The 18379-nt window shown below is 39.5% G+C and overlaps 1 protein-coding gene across 1 annotated transcript in view; it reads left to right on the plus strand.

Moving 5' to 3' along the window:
• The window catches only part of scospondin (subcommissural organ spondin), a 118828-nt gene extending 101289 nt beyond the window's left edge, over nucleotides 1-17539 (plus strand). The window contains exons 105-112 of the mRNA XM_036580179.1: nucleotides 1591-1637; nucleotides 1857-2021; nucleotides 5437-5660; nucleotides 7591-7686; nucleotides 12730-12790; nucleotides 13793-13923; nucleotides 15143-15293; nucleotides 17230-17539. Of these exons, the coding sequence (XP_036436072.1) occupies nucleotides 1591-1637; nucleotides 1857-2021; nucleotides 5437-5660; nucleotides 7591-7686; nucleotides 12730-12790; nucleotides 13793-13923; nucleotides 15143-15293; nucleotides 17230-17252 (898 nt within the window). The 3' untranslated portion in view covers nucleotides 17253-17539. The remainder of the gene's footprint in view (nucleotides 1-1590; nucleotides 1638-1856; nucleotides 2022-5436; nucleotides 5661-7590; nucleotides 7687-12729; nucleotides 12791-13792; nucleotides 13924-15142; nucleotides 15294-17229) is intronic.
• The last annotated feature ends 840 nt before the right edge of the window (nucleotides 17540-18379 follow it).

An 18379-nucleotide genomic window follows, 5' to 3' on the forward strand; every position in this document is an offset into this window, starting at 1 on the left:
CTTTCATGCTATCCCTCATTCATTTACTCCCTTTCGCTTCCACGTTTCTTTTCTATAGGGACCAGGATATTGCTGAAAGTATATTGATTTTGAATATGAGATATACGTCATATGTCCAAGGGATGCCAAGGGACACGGGTGAACATAGATCAGTGTGTAGATTCAGTATCAGGCTCAGAATGATTTTTCCACCCACACAAGGCGTTGGGTTAAAGCAGGCGTGACGGAAAGACAGGCATATGCTGTAGGATAAATGCTCGCCTCTCAGTCAACGTTCTGTACAATGCATCTGGTAATGATTAGAGAGGTTGTTTTGACATAATGGCTGCACTGGGGATTCGATACGGCCATTATAGCACACAAACAAAACATTTTATATTCGGTGCTGTGCAAAAGTCAGAAACTATTTTTTCGTTTATTTAATTTCACGTCAAAACAGCCATTAAGTAAAAGTTATTCATTTGTCAATGTCATGGAAAAAAACAGAAAACCTATATTTTACAAAAAATGCCTCCAACACTAAGTCTAAATCAAATCTATCAGTATTTAATTTGTCCACTCTTTGCTTTTGTGCTGTACTGATGCTTTAACTTTTCCATCCTTCCAATCTTAAAACCAACCAGTTACAGCTGTGTCCTCCCAACGCAAGCTGTTCACAAAAGAGTCACTGACCTTATGTTCCCCTTCAAATATACACTAACATAACACAAGCTACAACCCAAACAACCCTGTCTGTCCTGTACTTTTCATTTTTTCATTAGCATCAAAAAAAAAAAAGTAGCATCATTAGCATCTAAAAAGTCTACTCTCATAATGAAGGGTAAAGTCAACAAAAATAAGTGAAACACAGAAGTTATTAAAAGAGAAAATGGGACTCCTAACAACCGTGCAAGACTTGGTAGACGACTAAAACTGTCACCATCAGATAAACAGTGCTTAAAGTTTTCATCTTTGAGAAAAAATTGAGCTCTGCTCTTGCTTCAGATTGAAAAAAAAATCCACAGGTGCTTCTCTCTATCTTTCCACTGTAAAAAGATAACTCAACACTGTGTCTGAAAGGATGTGTAGCTGTCAAGAAGCCCTTACTGAGAAAAGGAAATTGACAAAAAAGAAGATTTTTTTTTTACCAGAACACAGAAACTGGACATCAGAGATGTGGAGTAAGGGTTTATGGACTTAATTTGTATTTTGGATTACTTGGATCATAAAAAGCAGAAAACACAGCTCCTAAGACTGACCTTTGAGGAGTGGAAAAACAGCCCTGCAGATTTCTTTGAAAAATTAAAAGCAACCGAAAGAAATCATAGCTATAATAAAGCTAGTACACACTAAATACTGAAAGAAATCATATTATATTTAGTTGATAGCTGAGGCTTCTGTGTATTTTTGTTAAATATGTTTTTCCTTATGGCGCTGAAGAATGAGTAACTTGTGCTTATTGACTACTTAATTGACTTTACTGTCTTACACTTTAACGGCCCTGGCTTTTGCCCAGTACAGTAGTTAGAATGATGCATGTATGTATCGTATGTATGTGCCATGTTTCATGCTGCGCTTCTCTTTCTTTCTCTTTTTCTTGTGCATGTACAGTGTGTGTGAAAATGGAGTGTTCAGCTGCACAGAGGAGCTTTGTGATGGTAAGTGCAGTTTAACACATTTTACTGCATCAGCTAGTCAGAGTCCTGTCAAATATCGCATTTAATAAGAGGAAGCACAGTGGATATCTTGTAGTACTGCTGTTTTTCCAAAGCCTTTGTTGTTCCTGTAGCAAACACAGTCTAGCCAGCTGTAGAGATGTCTGATTATGCTCAGTATGTGATCACTGTAATGATAGTGCTGCATGGTGTGTGTGTTAGTGGACTGTGAATGGAGCAGCTGGTCAGAGTGGAGCTCATGTTCAGCATCCTGTGGCTCTGGACTGCAGAGCTCTAGCCGCTATGTACTGGAGCCCAGACAGTACGGGGGCCACAAGTGTGAGGGCCCCAGCATCAGGAGCAGAGTCTGCACAGAGCCTGACTGTGGTAAGATACCCACTAGTAGCGCACTAGAGATGCACACCTGCTTCACACTATAATGAGTTCCTTACCTGTTTATACTAACATGTATTCATTTTTGTTAGGTAACCTTTGATAGATTTCTAACATTGGTCATTGCTTTTCATTGGTTGCTCTGAATACCTGTGTGTAATGATCATGTTCACTTTGTTTCTTTATTGATTAGTTATTATTGTAGTGCATTAGTCATTTTCTTAGTTATTACTCTTATTGCTTTAGTTGTGTTGTTGTTTGCTATCCAGTATCAACCAGAGGAGGATGGGCCCCACTTTTGATTCTTGGTTCTTCTCACTGTTTCTTCCAGTTGCTGCTATCATGCTTGGCTTGGTCATTTGGGGCTTAGGCCTGGATTTCTGTAAAGCTGCTCTGTGACAACGGCTGTTGTATACAAAAAACACTCTATGGCCAAAAGTACATGGACACCCATCCCAATTATTGAGTGCAGGTGTTTCGGCCACACCCATTGCTAACAGGTGTATAAAATTAAGCACATAGCCACGCAAACTCCATAGACGAACACTGACATTAGAACGGGTTGTACAGAAGAGCTTAGTGACTTTAAATGTGGCACCTTTTCCATGTCAGTTCATGAAATAACTGCCCTATTAGCCTCAGTCAACTGAAAGTGCTATTATTGTGAAATGGAAGCGTCTAGGAGCAACAACAGCTCAACCACAAGGCAGTAGACCACACAAGCTGATACAGCAGGACCACCAAGTGCTGAAGCTTAGTGGCATCACTCACTGCCTCTAGAAGCAACAGAACTGAACTGTGTGTCAGGAGCTTCATGAAATGGGTTTCCATGGCCAAGCAGCCTAGGATCACTATAAGTGATGGCAAGTGTTGAGAAAGTGTAAAAAGAGTGGTGTAAAGCATGCAGTCACTGGACTCTAGAGCAGTGGAAACATGTTCTCTGGAGTTAAGAGTCACACTTTGCTATCTGGCTATCTAATAGTTATGTTAAGGCTACAGCATACAAAGACATGAATTGGACTGTTGATTGTGAGTCAGGCTTTTTGTCCAACATAACTGCTTGACCTCACAAATGCCCTTTTGACTGTATGTAGGTACAGATTCCCACAGACACACTCCAAAATCTTGTGGAAAGCCTTCCCAGAAGAGTGAAGGCTATTATGGTCGCAGAGGGGAGCCAGCTCCATGTTAATGCCCATGGTTTTGAAATAATATCATATAGGTGTGATGATCAGGTGTTTACATGCTTTTGGCCATGTAGTATATATTTTAATTTAATTGCTAATTCAGTTAGTATGTGCATGTGTGTAATGAATGTCCTTGTAAACCTGTAATTTCTCAGTTTACCACAAAGCAGTTGCATTAAAGCAACTGACAAAGTCATAAATACAGTGGTAAACTTAGGCGAGTTCCATGTTACCTTGTGTTGGAAAAACTATTATAATTCCCAGTCTAAGCAAGATCTTTTTCAGATATTTCAGATACGTCACATACACATACAGAATCATGCACACGAGAATTAAACTGATGAACATTAGATGTTTTTTTAAACAGCTGTTTGAGGTTTGACAGAAATTACATGGTCATAACTTATTTGTCTGAAAGTCCTAAGACACATCTTTACATAAATGACATAAAATGGTCTGATACACGTGTGATTAGACTTGTGATGCTTTGTATAACTAATTCTATCTTAGGTCATTATTGCTCCTTGTGACTGAAAAAGTACGGTGTCTGTTCTCATTTTAGCAGCTAAAAATTGCTGTTTGCTTAGTTAAAAACATTTAATTGATTACATATACAGACTTGACCATGCTCCAGTTCTCTGAATGAAACAAAATAACTTATCATGTCTCTACTTTTGTCATTTCTTGCATTTATTACAGAGTTTGAAAATGCCAGTTGCCCCTTACAATGTGTTAACATTTCATGATGAATAGACAAGTAGAAATCCTCCGTAATTACATGAAAAAAAATCTTGATCCATTTACTTTCATTTAGAGTTAACCATATTTTTTTCTTCTCCTGTAAAGTTATTATTTTCAGAGTTAGAATGTTTGGCTGTGACTGCGACGAAATGCACATAATATTTCAATACAACCGTCTGTTTCATCATAAACTACACAGACTTTTTTTAATAATGACTCACTCTATATTATAAAGATGATAATGATAATGACTCACTCAATTAGAAGAAAGAGAGCCTCATTTGAAGTCTCCCTCTCTCTCTAACATTATGAATCAATTTTACACTTATGCTACTTCAGTGGTTGGGGAAATGAGTGTGCTTTTGAGTGAGTAACCAACTGGTTCAACCAACCACTGAACCTCTTCTTCCTCTAAAGATTTAGACATAAGGAATGGAGATGCTGGCTTCGCAGCATGGGTTTCTCATGGCAACACAGACCTGGGCAGCATGGATTTCCCATAGCAACACAGTTCTGACTTCTCACTTGAGTTTACACATTGTGATGTATCACCAGTCAGTGTGAATGTCTGAAACCATATGAATACACTAGGACAAGCTGGCAGTGGTCCATCCATCACAGTGTATTTACACATTGTTCATGTGATGAATTTACCAATTTCAAGTGACCACTCAAATACAAACAACTAGTACTTACAATAAGGGTCAGGTGAAGTGATTTTTATGTGTAAATGCACCACGAATGCCACATCAAAGCAGCAGCTCCACTAAGGGACATAGTGGAAGGGGAGGGACTTTAGGGCAGATACAGGTTGAGGGTTGGAGTGATGTTAATGAGTGATGAGTTAAGCCTGGTTTACACTGTACAAAATCATCAAGATAATGTTGTTACAGACAAAAAATCTCAAATTGTGAAAGAATTCTTTGATCTTCAGTTAAAATCGGTGGTCTTTGAACACTTAATTTGACACGTTCCATAGCGAACCGCTTTACTGCCTCTGCGACAAAAGATATCCTATGATAAAGTTCTGGCAGTGTTCCGAACACGTATCAGCTTGTACCATCATCATAAAGAGTCACCAATGTTCTAGCAGTATCAGAAATTTTGGCCCAAAATCTCACAGTGTGACTGCTGCTATGACACACATCTAAAAACAACCAATAAAGAGCAGCATGAAATTACATATGTGTGCGAGAAAGAGAGAGCTATGAGATGATAAATGAACGTGAATTTTAGAATATTAGCTCCAGTTTGCATATAGAGAGACCTCCAGTTAAGTGTGTAAATGAAGTCACTTCAGTGATTTTTCAATATTTCTTTCATTGCATAATTCAGAAATTAAGATGGAAACAAAGTCATTCAGAGTGGTTTGATGTGAAATGGTGTACAGAAACATCCTTGCTCAGATTTCTTTACGGTGGTGGAGATGTTATCAAGTTCTTTACCTGATTGACTATGAATCCTCTTTTTCATTGCTGTAGCGTGTCCGGAGGGCGAGCGCTGGAGACGGAGTATGTCAGAGGCGGAGCGTGTGTGTGAGAGGGGGTGTGTGGACATGTACAGAGCTGAACCGCTGAACTGCACCACAACAAACACCGTCTCAGAGGGATGCGTGTGTGAGGACGGGCGCTATCGCAACACAGACGGCCGGTGTGTGATCCCTGCTCTCTGTCAGTGTGAGGAGGAGGATGGCACACTGCGAGGGGTGTGTATGCGCACACACTAACTCTCACTTCGAAATATTGGCAGGTTTTACCGTCCCACTAGGTAACCAAAAAAACAAATGGTGCAAATATGTGCTCACACAGACAGTTACAAGCATACAAACAGTCATACACTTCATGGACACATGCATATTCACAAAAGCACAGCGATCTTTCATTGTTCTCCTTTATCCTTCTATTGTATTGCCAGCTTCTTTGTGTATTTATCTCTAAGAGGGGCCTAATTATTGGACCTGATGGATTACCCTCCAGGGCCCTTCTAGAGAATGCCACTATAATAATTACTCTCATCAATAATGCATAAAAGTGTTGAAAGGCATTAGAGTGCTATCTAAATGGACTATAGCGCCCAGTTAAGACAGTGTGACTTGAATGTTCCATCAGGAGAGCTTTTCGAGTAAGCTATTGTTGATGAAGCTGTTGCACTTTACAAGGTGCCACTGCATACAAATGAAAATTGCTCCTTAGGAACTCTCATGTAGTATTAATTAAAGATTCACTGTAATTTTAGAGAAGTGATATGGTGACCCTGTCACTTGATTTGCTGTGAAGTTGTAAAGAAAAGCTTGAGGAAGCTCCTCAGAGTTGAAGAAAAGTTTTGTGAAGCTGTAGTTGCTTTATGTAGAGAGCCGTTGTTTGTGTACAGTAGAATTTGTGATATCTTGGAGGGGAAGCCCTCCAGGGTAAGATGCGTTTTCCCACCAATCAAATGATGGGGCCAAACCTAATCTCTACGCATTTACAATAAGTTGTATAAGAAAACCTGTTAATAATATATGATTGGTGGGTGGGCTAAGACAGCAGTTTTGTGAAACTCAAAACGCAAAGCTGCTCACCAGAGTTTCACTGACTAGTTAGCAATAGCACTACCATGCTAGCTGTCATTGTTAGCTAGAATTATGCAACATATTTAGTCATCTTACTGGAAGTGAGTTTGTATGTGAGTTTTAGAGTTGCAGAGTTACATTCATGCCTGATCCTTCATGTTTAATGACTGCTTGCACTTAATAATTGTTTGGCATAGTGTAGTGTGTAACACCTCTGCCTGCCATACTGTAGACTTGAGTTTGAACCCCTGCCTGGGTAAACACCCAGTGTTATACCAATAAGAGTCCTTGGGCAAGACTCCTAACACCTATTTTCACCTACCTGTGTAAGTCACTCTGGATAAGAGCATCTGCCAAATGTTATTGCGTTGTTAAAGTATTATTGTAATTTTAGCCACTATAACAATGGTAACAACAATAATACCATTTAATGTATTTACATAATATAATCGCACAGTTAATATATCCAATAACTATTTAAATAATAAACATATTTCACATTTCAAGTTCTATTTTTCTGTTGTGTCTTTTGTCATAGCTTATTACAGTTAAGTGAAATCATTAAGCCACAAATTGATTTTTAAATATTTTATATAATATATAAGATATTCTATATGACTTTTTGTGTCATACTTTTATTAATATTTTTAAATTATGCATTCTGGAAAACTTGACAAACTGATCAAAGATTCACTGGGGGCCCTTTTAAAGATTTTCTTTTTTTGTGCCCTAAAAATAAAAATGTTTTTTCCAGTTTATTTCCTCTAACTGTGTGTAGGTTGATTATCTTGTACCTGTTAAACTCATGCATGTAGATGTGGTTTAGCTTTATGGTAAAGAAGACATTGTTTTAGGGGGCTTCTTCCCCCACTTTCTTCTCTAAAAATGATTCATATAGAAATGAAGATAGCTGATGATAGAGGTCTTTGGCCATTTAATTTAAAAAGTGTTTTTTGATCTTTAACAATTAATAAATGTGATGCAAAAATGACTTAAAAACGTACATCCTCTTCTGTGTTTTCAGTGGATGCTTGAGTATAATTCTGGGTTTATTTGTGTGTGTGGGTGTCTCTGCGTGTTCCAGCCTGGATCTGAGTGGGAGGAAGATTGCCAAACCTGTCGCTGTGTCAACGGCCTAAAGCAGTGTAAATCTAGCTGCCCCTCACTTCAGTGTGAACAGGTAAGCACAATGATATTCACTGACTTCATTACTAAATCCTTTATTCTGCAGCTGCAGCATACTGTGTTTACCTATTTTCTATGTTGATTTATTATAAAACATTTTTGTGAGAATCTCCAGCATGTATAGTTTTTGTTGTTAGTAGCGCACTGTGCAACCCACCCTCTTAAAACACAGCAGTTGTAAGCCATACAGCACGTGTTGCATCAGAAAGTGAACTGGGCCCCTGGAGAGCAGCAGATGCTGGTGGATAGAGTGACTCATTGTCCAGGCGAATGCTCTGGTCAGACGCTGTATCCCAGATGGCAACTGAGTAACTCTGTCACCCCTTACCACATTCAGAGAGGGAGCGCATCTCCTACTTCTCAGGGTTCTACACAGCGCTGTGGTCCCCTAAACATCCACTTACAGCCTGCGCTCTGAAGGAGATGTTGACTTACTGAGAGAGAGAGAGAGAGAGAGCTGAGGACTGTACTGCACTCAGCTTCCACTTTGGTTTAATTCAAAGGCATCACAAATCCCTAAAGATGTATATAGTTTCTGAAGTTTGCATCTTTATTTTGGATTGAACAAAAGTATAAACAAAATTCATTGTTCAAAGTAGCTGCCACTGTTTTTAAAAATGTAACGTTTTTGTCCATTCTTATAGATAACAGTATGTCATCTAGTGTCAAAAAACAACTTAACAGCTTGATACAGTTTGAGGCAAGTTTATTTAAGTTGTACAATGAGTGGCCAGTTTATTAGGTTCCAAGTCATACATCACAAGACAATAGTGTGGTGTAAAACAGGCTAGAGTCACTTCGGTTAGCATTAGTTAGTGTAGAAATGAAAGTTGGAATGGGCAAAACAATTGACCTCAGTGACTAAATGAAGTATGAAAGTTTGCACTACGTGTGCTGGTTCTAGCAATTCCTAACTGACTAATCCTAGATTTTTCCTGAATAATACAACTATTTCAAGTGTTCACTGAAAATTAGGCAAAAAGCAAAAAACTACCAATGATAGGCAGTCCTTTGGACAAAACAGCCTGTGGATCAGAGATTTCAAAGAAGAATGGCAAGAACTGTGCAAGTGAACAGACAGGTGGCAACCACATTCGAATTTAACATTGGTGAAATTGGCATAGTGGTTAATACCACTGCCCTCCACACAGCAGACAGACTACAACAGTGCGAGTCCGTGGGCAAGAATTTTAACACTACATTGACCCACACCTGATTAAACCCAAAGTTCCTCTGGATCGGAACGTCTGCCAAATTCATAAATGTAAATGGAGCACAAATGGTTGTTTTGTTGATTGCACCATCTATCAGACTGTCTTGAATGGGCTACAACACTCAGAGACCATTTTGTCCACAAAGAACAAGGAGAAGCTGTCGCTAGTTGATCTGTGTCTGCTGCACGATTTGCACTCTGCATGCGCAACACTGTCATGCATGCGTAGGATACATTACTTCATTTTACTGGCTCCCAGCATGTGTAAACATTTTACGGCAGCAGTTGAACCCTAGAAAAATGATCATGATCCCCGAAAATACAGTATAGACTTTTTCAACATATTTGGAGATAAAGATATTAAGTCTTCATTTAAGCAGTGTTGATAGATCAACATTTTATAATTTAACAAGTGACACAATTAACATTTGTGTTATCCTTTATATAACTGAAATAAGCAGAAGTGCATTTTTGTTATGCAGTATGTACAGCTCTACATATTTCAAATTCAATTTCAAACATATCATATTAAAATCAGGTGCAGCTGACCAGGTACCAAGGATTAGAACACCATTACAGAATTTCTTGGATGAACCTATTTAAACCTCAGATATCTGGTCTGGTTTGCTCTTTGTTTTTGGAGTGTCTGGTATTATCAAGATTAAAAGAGTGTCTGAGGCCTTCAGAAAGAAAGTTGTAGATGCCTATGAGTCTGGGAAGGGGTTTAAGAAGATATAAAAAATATTGGAAATCAGTCATTCCACTGTCAGGAAGATCATCTGCAAGTGGAGTAGATTTGAAAAACCACTGTCAACTTGTCCAGGCCAGGCCGCCCCAGCAAATTTAACCTGAGAGCAGACCTGAAGATGCTAAAAGAAGTCTCTAAGAACCCCAGATTTCATCACAGGATCTGCTTGTAGCTCTTTCCACTGTCACTGTTTTACTGTGTAAAAGTACATGCATCTACCTTTAGAAAAGTACTGCACAAATTTGACCTAAACAGGAGGCGCCAGGAGGAAGTCTTAGCTGTCTAAAAATGAACACTGGGGAAAGACTAAAGTTTGCTAATGTATATGTAGGCAAAGACCAGGACTTCTGGAACAATGTGCTCTGGACAGATGAGTAAAAAAGTTGTTTTGCCACAGTACTAGAAGCCATGTTTGGTGAAAACTAAAGAGAGCATTTGATCAGAAAAACTTCAACTCTACCAACTGTAAAGCATGGTGATGGAAATGTTATGGTTTAGGGCTGCTTTGCTGCCTCATGGCCTGGCCAACTTGTAATCATAGAATTGACTGAATTATCTATTCCAGAGATTGCTTAAGGAGAATGTGCGACCATCTGTAAAAATGTTGAAGCTGAAGAAGTGGACCTTCCAACAGGATAATGATTCCAAACACACAAGTAAATCCACCAAAGAATTGCTCAAAAGAAAGAAATGTAGGGTTACAGAATTGCCTAGTCAAAGCCCAGATGTAAATCTGCTATGGGAGGATTTGAAAAGGGATGTACATGCAAGAAGCCCCTCAAGCATTCCACAGTTTAAACAATTCTGTGTGAAGGAGTGGACAAAAAATTCTCCCAGTAGATGGCAGAAACTGGTAAACAGTTATAGGAAACGCCTACATGAAGCTGTTTCTGCAAAAGGGGGCAGTAGCAATTACTGAAGCCAGGGGTGTACTTACTTCTTCAACAGACCAAAAGGACATCTCAGTTATTTTTTATATGTTATTGCAAAGTCAAATTTCTATACATTCTGCTACTTGAAGTTCAAATATGTCCACTTATGTCAAACAGGGAAACTTTTCATGGAGTGCACTTACTTTTTTGGAAATGGGGTTGTAGATTAGGGTGCAACAGCAGCATTAAAACTGGACTGTTAGGGAGTGAAAAAAGCTAATTGGATGAATGAATCCATAATCCTTTTGGATCATGCTGATGGAAAGATCAGAATTTGGTGGAGTTCATAGAGCCCTTCATGGTTAGAGTTTAGCTACACTCAGTCTGACACTAGCAGAATAATGCACCATGTCACGTCTCGTATTGTCACAGAATGGTTCCAGGAACATTACAGAATCCACCTTATCAAGTGTCTTTTGGATGAGGTGGAAAAGACTATTCTTAGCAAGACAACTGCATAACATATGTCCTATTCATACCTCATACTAGCGTTCCTCTCAGTTGATCTTAGCACAGGAGAACAGTGAGACATATAGCTGTTTACACCTGACGTTTCCATGGGATTGCACCTCAGTTGCATCTGCAGTCAACACTTGTGAGCGGATTTCGTGACTGGAGGAAGTACACCACGCACATTTTCTACACCAGTCTCTAGCTGAATTTGTCATCTGACAAAAATGTGCCGCGAGTCTTTGCTTATGTACACGCACGGGCTGTTAAAAATGTTTAATTCATTCAGTTTATTGGAGTCCCTCTTGTCAAGAGAGACTGTCTGATCATGTTTCATATAAAACCAAATGTGGTGCTAAGAGTTTATTCCAAAAGCAGCCCAAAGCACTAATGTCTCTTTTTAATCATTATGTAGAGTTCCACAGAGTTCTGCACATCTCTTTACAGTAGTAAAAACCTACAGAGCAAGTTTTTAACACCCCATACTGCTCACATAGAGTGCGTAAACATGCACTTGATAATGCCAAAGCTGCAGAAAATTAGATTTTGTCAGTAATCCGATCCGAGAGTTTACATGCACTTGGGTAGTCAGATAATGGTAAAACTCTGGGTCTGTATGAGTCAGGCAGTAATCGGATTTCTGCTTTGCAACCAGCCAATAAACCGACAGATGACATGACGTAAACGTAATGTAAATCTCAAACTTCATGCCGCGGCTTGTTTTTTTAAAAAACATCGCGCCACTTTACCTGAAAATATGAACATTCATCATTTAGAAGATGAATATTTAAATCCTTAATTTCATCAAGCATGTAGTTTGTTTCAGTGTCGCTCCAAAAGTCTTTTGCTGCCATCTCGTTGCAACGCTGCTTGCTTGTTTCCAGTACAGCAGTCTGTTTTCGCACATGAGCAGACTGAGAAATCCGAAAGAAATCCAGAGTAAGAGTATACATGCACCAAGAAATCTGATTACTGTGCTAAAATCCAGCTTTCTTTATTGAATTTTTTAATTGAATTTCAAAACCCTACTCCGATCTAAGATATCGGTGTATGCTGTTTACACCATTTCAATAATCAGGTAACTGCAGAAATCTGATCATGATCTGATTGAGTGCATGTAAACGCACTTGTTGGTTGGTTGTTGTTCAACGATGTTCTATAGGCAAAAGTAGGTGCAACACGCCACTAAATAGGTGTACCTAATAAGCTGGCAACTCTGAGTAAGCTTTAATTACCTCTTAGCTACATTAGCCTCATATCTCCAATGCAGAACTAAAGAAGCAAACACCAAACATGTCTTGTCTGACTATTCAGGATAGGTGGAGAATTGTGTAAATTTGACTTGTCACAGATCTATAGGAAACTATTTACTTTAGAAAGATCCTGCCCACTCTGTGGAGACAGTATCGATTGGGTTTTATTTGAGCTTTCCTGTTTGAGTCTCCGAGTTCTACTGGCATTAAACTTTAAATGTTTCTCTGGGCCTTTTTACCCCAACCCCCACACCACCCCCGGGGGCAGGCCCTGCTAGTGGCCGCCATGGGAGTTGTAGTGTGTCGGGCGTTGGTGCCCGATGGCTCTTCCTGCTGTCAGTGGCCATCTCCAGGGAGATGAATCACGAACGGCAGCGTGCTATTCTGAGATGCTCATTGCTGACTGTGATCCTCTGCTCTTTTCCATCTGCACTGTCCCCAGGGTGAAGTCAAGGTGCTGGAGGCTGGGCAGTGTTGCCCTGTCTGCAGGAAAGAGTACACAGGTAGGAATGAGGAGATGATGGACAAAGTCTTACATCAACTTACGCATGTGCTGTCATTAGTGCTCCTCTGTGGCCTCCAGGGAATTTTTTAACTTTGTCTGCGATTCCCTGAAGCCTCAAGTGCATTGGACAGTAAAGTTTGTTGCACAGTATTAATTATGGGGTGTGTAAAGGGTGGCCACTCCTGGCCTGCTGTTCCTTTTATATAAACTGAAATGAGCCACTGGGAAAAATGGAAGAGTCAACAGAAAAGTTATGTGTGCTGGAAGTCCAATACTTTTCACAAGGGAAACTGGAGTTCCTCAGCAGATCCTGTGTTTTGGTGAAAAAATAGCTAATGCAAGTCCCAAGTTTTATCAGTCCTTAAAGAAAATAAGAAACTACTATTAAATAAGTTTAAATAAGTTTCGGATTAGTAAAGTAAAATGGAGTAAAGGTGACATGAGAATATTTTTTTGTTTTCTTTAAAAAAGGGTGTTTAAGCACAGTGGTTTTAGAATGTCATCTTAAATGAATAGTTCATGTTTTTAAAAATCTTTGTTTAGGATTTAGTTTATCAGGAAGTGTTCTGTCCTTATAAGAGTACAGTGGCCATTTCTACATCTGTTGTAAACATGAAAATCACAAAAAGGATATGAAATAGTGTATTCTGCCAAACCGATGAGGCTGCACTACAGAATATTACATAACATGACAAATAACACATTTCATTTTTGGCCAGAATGTCCCCTTAACAACAATTCACTTGTGAATAAGTTCACTCAAGGTTTTATGCACAGCAGTGTTCCTTTATGCATTCTAATCAGAGTTAAGCATTTTTCAAAGTCAGCATGGCTCCTGTGAGCTTACTCACTAACTCTCCCTCCTTCATTAACTTGAGCACAAAAGCCTTTTCTTTAATCAGACTCCTTTTAACTGGACTTTTCATTCGTTTTCCTCTCTTGCACTCCGTCTCTGCTCTCCTACTGGCTGTCTTCCCCTCTTGGGCTCCTCCTCCTGCAGGAGATCCGCTGGCCCAGTGCCACCGCCACACTGAGGTCAGGAACATCACCAAGGGCGACTGTCGATTGGACAATGTAGAAGTCAGCTTCTGCAGGGGGCGCTGTTTGTCTGGAACAGATGTGATTCTGGAGGTATAATTTTACTACGTTTTTGTATATCGTTCTTTACTGTGCAAAACCTATGCAACCTATACAAACTATGTACAGTGTATTAATAAACTGTACATAGTACCTCATTACAAGCTTATGGTTTCAATAATATATTTATAGACGAATAAATTGCTGCATCGGGTCTCATTAGACCTGAAGTCAAAGTCAAGATTATGTCATGTCTGGATAAGATTCTCCTCCTCTGAATGGCAGCTGCTGTGAAGGTTATGATCTAGGGATATATTAAGCCTACGGTTTCTGGGTCAGTTCATTTTTTTTTATATCACACAAAGGTCAGTAAAGCCAGTGGGAGAAATGATCCTAGATCCTTGCATATATTTACAAAAAAGTGCTGATCCAGGATCAGTTTTTGCCTTTTCAGGTAAATGGAAAATTTTTCTGAAATGCTTAATACATGTCAGCCCATATCTCCTTGTATGCAGTTGAAAATCAAGACTGGTTTCTTATCATAATGCACTGTGCAAAATTTGACCTTTAAATAACTGACGGATGCCACCCTCATGTTTCTTTGATCCACCCATCTAATTTTGAGAAGTCTATCTTTGTGATCTGTTTGCTGTAACTGTTTAAAAATATGTTTCAGCTCACAAAGTCTCTCAAGTTTCCATGGAGACGAGAAGCAGAGGACTTGCAGTCGGATAGGTCCTTACTGCCTTGTTTTAGCGCCTCTTTATTCCCTTCTTTCTTTTATCCCCATCCGTATACTTCCCAGAACAGTCATCTGGACCCCCTCCTCACTGCAGCTGAACACGTACAGTCACTTACTGCTGGCATTGCCTTAAATTACACTGCGAGCTTCCTCAAGCAGAGAGAAAGCTCATTGTTAGGAAAGTAAATGTAGCATGGAGATAATATTATTTGGATTGTTGATGATTCTACTTTTCTCCTTCCTTATGCCTTTCCTCCACCGTTCCCCCCCACCCAATTCTTATGCACTCTTTTCTCTTGTGCCTTTTCCTCTTTCTTTCTCCCTTGTGACTCTCTCCTGCTCTCTTTCAACTATCTTTCACTCCTTACACCACCATATTTTGTTTATCTTCATCCTTGTTTGTTTGTTTTTCCCCTCCTCACCATGCTTTCCTTGCTTTTTACTCTGATGTTCCCCTTTCATTCTCTCTCTCTCTCTCTCTCTCTCTCTTTCTCTCTCTCTCACTCACTCTCTCTCTCTCTCTCTCGTCAGGAGCCCTACCTGCAGGCTGTGTGTGACTGCTGCAGTTATAGGCTGGACCCCCAGAGTCCCGTGCGCTTCCTGAGCCTGCGTTGTGCCAACGGAGAGAGCGAGCCTGTGGTGCTGCCCGTCATACACAGCTGCGAGTGTACCAGCTGCCAGGGTGGGTACAGGGACTGCAGCGGACACGGCCATTCACCCAGTGAACCATGACCTTAACTGGGGGTGGATCTCATATCTTTAATTGTTCATTCTCGTTTCCTTTCCTTGCATCCTGTCCTCGTGTCTGAGCTCCTGCCTCTGAGGATGTGAGGAAGAGATGCAAGGATGTGATACGAGGTCAGAGGTCTCCATGGCAAACATGTTTACCAAATCAGATGTCCTTTACATAGTTGTCACTTTCATCACCTCTTACTGGGCATAAGGGCTCTTCCCATAATTAACACTGGTAACCTATTATCAGCTCACTTCAGATCAGCATGATTCACTGAAATTCAGATACATCAACAATTTAATTAAGATTAATTAAATTAAGATTTCCATGTAGGATGCACGTTTCCTCATTCTGAAAGCTTCGTCTCTCCTCTCTCCTTGATTCCTCGGAGTGCCTTTGAAGAACTATTACATCCTGGCAGATTCCCTTCCATTTCCGGGTCACAGGCTGAAGGATGGAGAAGAGAGGAATTGAGCAGACATCAGTTAGCGTTTTGAGATCCACCACATGTCTCTGCATACAACAAAATACATGTACAGCCATGTGCAGAAGTTTGGGCACCCCAGTCACATTGCATATTTTGCTGATTTTAGTGAAAATGAGTGAAAGTGAAAATGATCAAAAAGCCTTATTTTGACATGCAAAGCAGTTCATGGCACAGCTCCAGTGTACCTGTCACCTGGTGAAGGCTTATACGCCCTCTTACTCTTTACTCTCTGTAAGTTCTCTCACGTTTCACCAGCCTCCCTGCAAACATCTTGACTATGGAACGCCCCACTTGAAATTGTTATTAACATTGTTATTATGAAAGTACACATTTTTACACGTAATATTTTTTTTTTCCCAGTAGCAGCTGTAGAGGATGTTATTATTTTCACATAAGAAATCAAGAAAACATGTCATTTTACCAGGGATGTTCAAACTCATGCATGTCTGTAGTGATGGGTCACGCTTTTTGTTTTCACTGTTTTCATTGTCAGGCAGAGGTACGACAGAGACGGAGAACAGCTTGTCTTATGAATCTTTTCCCTGAGGAAAAACAAAAGGGCAAACGCAGTGAACGCTCAAAGATTTTATGAAAGCCACATTCGAAATCAGTATATATTCCCACAGTTCTTACAAGACACCTTGTTTACAGTTGCTGTGCTTTCACCTGATTTGCCCTGCTGTCATTTCACTGCATTACAAATGAGTCACCATCAGCATGTCACACTGTTGTCCCAGCTTTCATCATAACTGCAAAAACAATAAAACCAGTCCCACTTCAGATTTACAATCTGTCAGTGCTCTGTGTCTCCAGCATTAGACTGGCTCTGAGTAGAGCTACTGTATCCAGGATATTCACGGTCTGTTGTCGTGACAACAACCCTGCTCTCCATCACCGGAGAACGTTCTCTCCATTTAATGTCTCGGCATTTTGATGAAACTGTTCTACCCTCGATGCGATGCATGTTTGCATTTCAAACATGTATAATTGCATCAGGGTCCCCCCCCCCAGCAATTACGCATTAGGCCATTCATCAATGTAGCTGATTACATTAGCTAATTGAATAGCTTTGGCTGTCACTTAGCGGGTCACATTTGTCATCATACGGTTTTACAGAGCCATGTTTGCTCTAATAGACTATCGCAACAGTATTCAGAATGAAATAAGCTCTAGTGCAAGCTGGAAAATACAACATGAACTAATGTGAAGTCACACATTTAATAGAGATGTTGAAAATGCTGTTGTGTAACATTTATTTTTATTATTATTATGCTGGTTTAGTGGACTAATAATGTTCAGCACTGGCTAATATACCCAGATAGCAGTGTTTTTCAACGTCAGCTTTGCGCTCATGTTTGACTACTGTTGATTTAACATTCTCTGTTCTTTTTCTCACAGGAGGAGATCTGTCCAGACGTTGAGTGCCTTTGGAGGGATGGACAACTTTGGAGAAAAAATATCCTGTAACACCTCCAGTATACTTTTATGTAGCTTGTAGTCATTATATGACTGAAATATTTTATAGAGTACTTTCTGAAGCTCTCAGATCTATCTATATTCTGTACAGCTTTTAAATTATGGGTTTTATGAGTTAATCAATTATTTTTACTCCTTTTTTACTTTTCACATTTTTTTTATGTGCCGTCACATTGATTTACAAATTGAGCTTTATTAGTCAAATCTCGTGCTCTACACTGTGCATTGTGACCAAAGATATTTCTGTTTACTGAATAATTACTTTAAATATATATATATTGTTTTCTATTTTTCATTAAAAATCTGTATTAAAAATAACTGCTACACCTAGGGGTTTGATTAATGTTTATGTGTATGTGTGTTTGTTTAGCTCTTTGTAGGGACTGACCATCCCCAAGATGATGGAAAAAACACAAAAATGTTCATACTGGAAACAAATCTCTGCTTTAACAGCAGCTTTTATTAGAGAAAGTTTAGCTTTTGGTTCCTGAGTTTAAAAGAATTTGTCCTTTTTAAACCTAATCTATTTGCTACATCATAACAAACTTTATTTAGTTTAGATTATAAGGACATTAATAAACCTTTCTGTAAATGTACCAGTTTAACCAACTTACCTAATTTTAACTGTAATGTCTGACTGATACAGCAGATTACCAGAGGTAATTATTTTCCTGAGAGGCACAGAAGAACTGTTGGTGCAAAACACAGTGCGGGAGAGCAGGCCACAAACTAATGCTGGGTAAAATTTAACAGGCTCTAGTTGAAGATGCTTTCAGTCATGTTCTTGAATCCCCGTAACAATCGGACAGATATTTCTGAAGATTCACCCCGAAAACTGTTTTTGTACCACAAAAGAATTTTTTTTCATCATAAATGTTTCTTGAATCCTAAGTTGTGTGTGTAAGTCATTTTAATCACCCTCCTGGTGTCTGTAGTATGGCACCATTTTGAAGCATGTAAACAACTACAGTCAGGCTAAAGTACAGCCTCCACATGGTGGGGTTTGCTTTAACAGTGTTACATCTGAGCCTCCCAATGAAAACTATGATCTGTGTGTCCCCCACATCAGTTC

This window comes from Colossoma macropomum, unplaced genomic scaffold (assembly GCF_904425465.1).
Source record: "Colossoma macropomum unplaced genomic scaffold, Colossoma_macropomum, whole genome shotgun sequence".
Classification (NCBI taxonomy): Eukaryota; Metazoa; Chordata; class Actinopteri; order Characiformes; family Serrasalmidae; genus Colossoma; species Colossoma macropomum.